The sequence below is a fragment of the Lathyrus oleraceus genome, chromosome 7 (genome assembly GCF_024323335.1).
Source record: "Lathyrus oleraceus cultivar Zhongwan6 chromosome 7, CAAS_Psat_ZW6_1.0, whole genome shotgun sequence".
NCBI lineage: Eukaryota > Viridiplantae > Streptophyta > Magnoliopsida > Fabales > Fabaceae > Lathyrus > Lathyrus oleraceus.
Genome location: NC_066585.1, coordinates 523,780,423 through 523,783,327, shown reverse-complemented (window position 1 = coordinate 523,783,327; position 2,905 = coordinate 523,780,423). Strand labels below are relative to the sequence as shown.

Here is a 2,905-nt window from a genome sequence, read left to right as displayed (position 1 = left end):
TTGTTGTTTTTTAAGGTAAGCAACCAATTATTTGCACAATTTGAAACCACAAAATTTTAAAAAAATGGGTTATGTTTATTTTTTATTCCACTCTTCAAAATAACTTGAACAACCTAATTTTTGAGTTTCAGCTTTCGAAGAAGATGAAGAATATGTTAAAATTCAAAAAACATTTTTTAGTGTTCAATTTTTTCATGGTTAAATCTTTCACAAAAATTAAGTGTTATATATTATTTGTCACATAAGTGAAAATTAACGTCATTTCTAACATTTGAAAAAAAAGGATCAAAGTTATCTAATTCGCATAGTTAATAAACTAAAATAATCTTTTTAAATGTTAAGAGATCAAATTGAATTCCAAATACAAGACAAAAAAACTAAAAAGAATATTTAGTCAATTTAAAATAAAAAATAAAAAATATTAAATAAATAAAATTAATTCCGTTGTGAAAGAATTTTATATCAATTTACTTTCAAACTAACAACATAAAAATTCAAATAACTCTGCATCAAATTAAACAAGATCCACTTTAGCAGAGCTTGATGGATCTTTAACATCAACATTGACATCATTATTTGGCGGAGTAGAGGGTTTTACTGAAACTCTACCATTGACACAAACACTGACACCAGTCAATTTTGGTAGGGTGATACTACGCGTGGGCGTAGGCGTTCCCAAGCGATCATAATTATATTTTCTAGGATTTTGACGATAATAGACATCTCTCGTGGCATACTTTGCTCTATTGAACACGCATTGCAAATATATTGCTAGAACCAAAGCAATAACCTGAAAATGAAAGAAGAAATTTTAAAAATAAAATTGATTTGAGTGTGATATATGTATTTTAGAAAAAATTACAATAAAATGTAACAAATTAAATTTGTATATGTTGATTTGTTTAATAGATTTTTTATGTCATGTTACCTGTAATATAAAGACTCCAAGAGCTATCCACTTGATGACATTCCAATGGTGATTCACAAACTTATAGACTGTGAAATAATCTTCATTTATACCATCTATTATAACCTATATAGAGATTTTACAATGTTATAGAAAATTAATAATCATTTCGAAAATTAATTTAAAACAAGATCAAAGAGTTTGATTTTAAAAATTTAAAAATTTAATTTCATTAGAAAAATTGAAAATTCACTAACATAAAATATAAATTAGTGGAATAATTTAAGAGTCCAAATTGTCTGATATCTATAAATTCAGAATTATAAATGGTGATTAGAAGTGTTATTACCTTTTTCCAGCTGTGATCAAAGAATATGAGAAGAGCAATTCCCAACTCAGATATTATAAGTGGTACCAAGAACACACAATACTAAAATATCTTAATTAAGGAGAAAAAAATAAAATAAAAAAGAATCATTAAAAAATAAACTATAATAATAATATATTTAAACAATTAATATTAACAATTATTTTTACCATATCCATAAGATGCTAGTTCAGTGTATCAATATAGTTTTATAATTTCAAGGGACAGTTTTCAAATCCTCTTGGAAACAACTATAAATTGGTCAAAAACATCTAATTAATTAAATAAAAATGTTTTTTTTCTATAATTTCTTAAAAAAAAATACTTTTTTTTGTATCTATACTTTAATATTGTTTAGGATACAGTAATCAAACAACATGGACTCCTTGTTGCTGTTCCTATAGATCCCAAACAAGAGACAATTATAAAAATTGCACCAACTCCAATTGTAACATAGATAATCCTGCACAAATTATAACACAGTCAATATATATATATATATATATATATATATATATATATATATATATATATATATATATATATATATATATATATATATATATATATATATATATATATATATATATATATATATATATATATATATATATATATAAATAATTCTTCTAAAATATATAACATAAATTCAACAAGGTTAAAATATAAATTCACAAAAAAAAGTAGAGAAATATATTAAAAGGTGAAGAAACTTACAAAGATTTATGAACTTCATTTGGAGTACTTTGTTTCGACTTGAAGAAGCAAACAAATCCATACCCTAGGGTTCCTAAACCCAACACACTCAACACTAAATTTATCACCTGCAAAATAAACTCAAAAAATGGTCTCTTAGCCATTTTTTATTTGGATTCAACTAGGTGAATAAATGAATATGAGATTTTGATTTTATATAAGGTTAAGTGAAAGGAGAGAATATTGTTTCACTGCAATTTATAGCACATGGTTTATTATGAAATGAATAAGGACACGTTTATAATATAGTAAAAAGGAATTGGAAAGTAAATATCATAAAGTATTAAATTATTCATGAATTTGACAAAAAAAAATCACAATTTTATGTATTTTGGGTATAATTTATTTTTATAATATTACAACCAATTAGAAATTATTTTATGTTTGACTTTTAAATAAATAAGATTAATTAAAGTCAAATTCTTTTTTTCTAGAAGAATTATATTTAAAAAAACATAATTTGAATATAATTCTTTTAAATAATTATAATTTTGTTATATTAATTTTAATAGACATAATATTTCTATTTTTTATTTTATGAAGGGACCGAACGTAGTGTGAGAAAAATCGAACTCAAAGAACAGATAAAATTCGTCTTATACTCATCTTGTTGTCATACCTAGTACATTTTCTTATATTGAACTGTTTATTAAAAATTGTATATTTAATTTTTAAAATAAATAAATAAATATTAGTTATATATGATAAATGATTTAGAATAAAGTTAATTAAATATATTAATTTTATTATTTCCTTTAATATTTAATGTATTTTTTCAAACATTTAAAATTGTGATACAATTTTTTTATCTAGCCTTTCTAAAAACATGATAAAAATTGAAAGTTAGAAGAAAAAAATTTAAAAACTTAGTTTGG

The 2,905-nt window shown here is 22.3% G+C and overlaps 1 protein-coding gene across 1 annotated transcript; it reads right to left on the bottom strand.

Annotated features, from left to right (window-relative positions):
- Positions 1 to 412: 412 nt before the first annotated feature.
- LOC127106238 (tobamovirus multiplication protein 2A) lies at positions 413 to 2,222 on the bottom strand. Its single transcript, XM_051043537.1, has 5 exons — positions 1,992 to 2,222; positions 1,638 to 1,737; positions 1,257 to 1,337; positions 929 to 1,033; positions 413 to 790 (listed from the first exon to the last, which is right to left on the bottom strand). The coding sequence occupies exons 1-5, from the start codon at positions 2,132 to 2,134 to the stop codon at positions 515 to 517; spliced, it is 705 nt and encodes a 234-aa protein (XP_050899494.1). The 5' UTR covers positions 2,135 to 2,222; the 3' UTR covers positions 413 to 514.
- Positions 2,223 to 2,905: the final 683 nt, after the last annotated feature.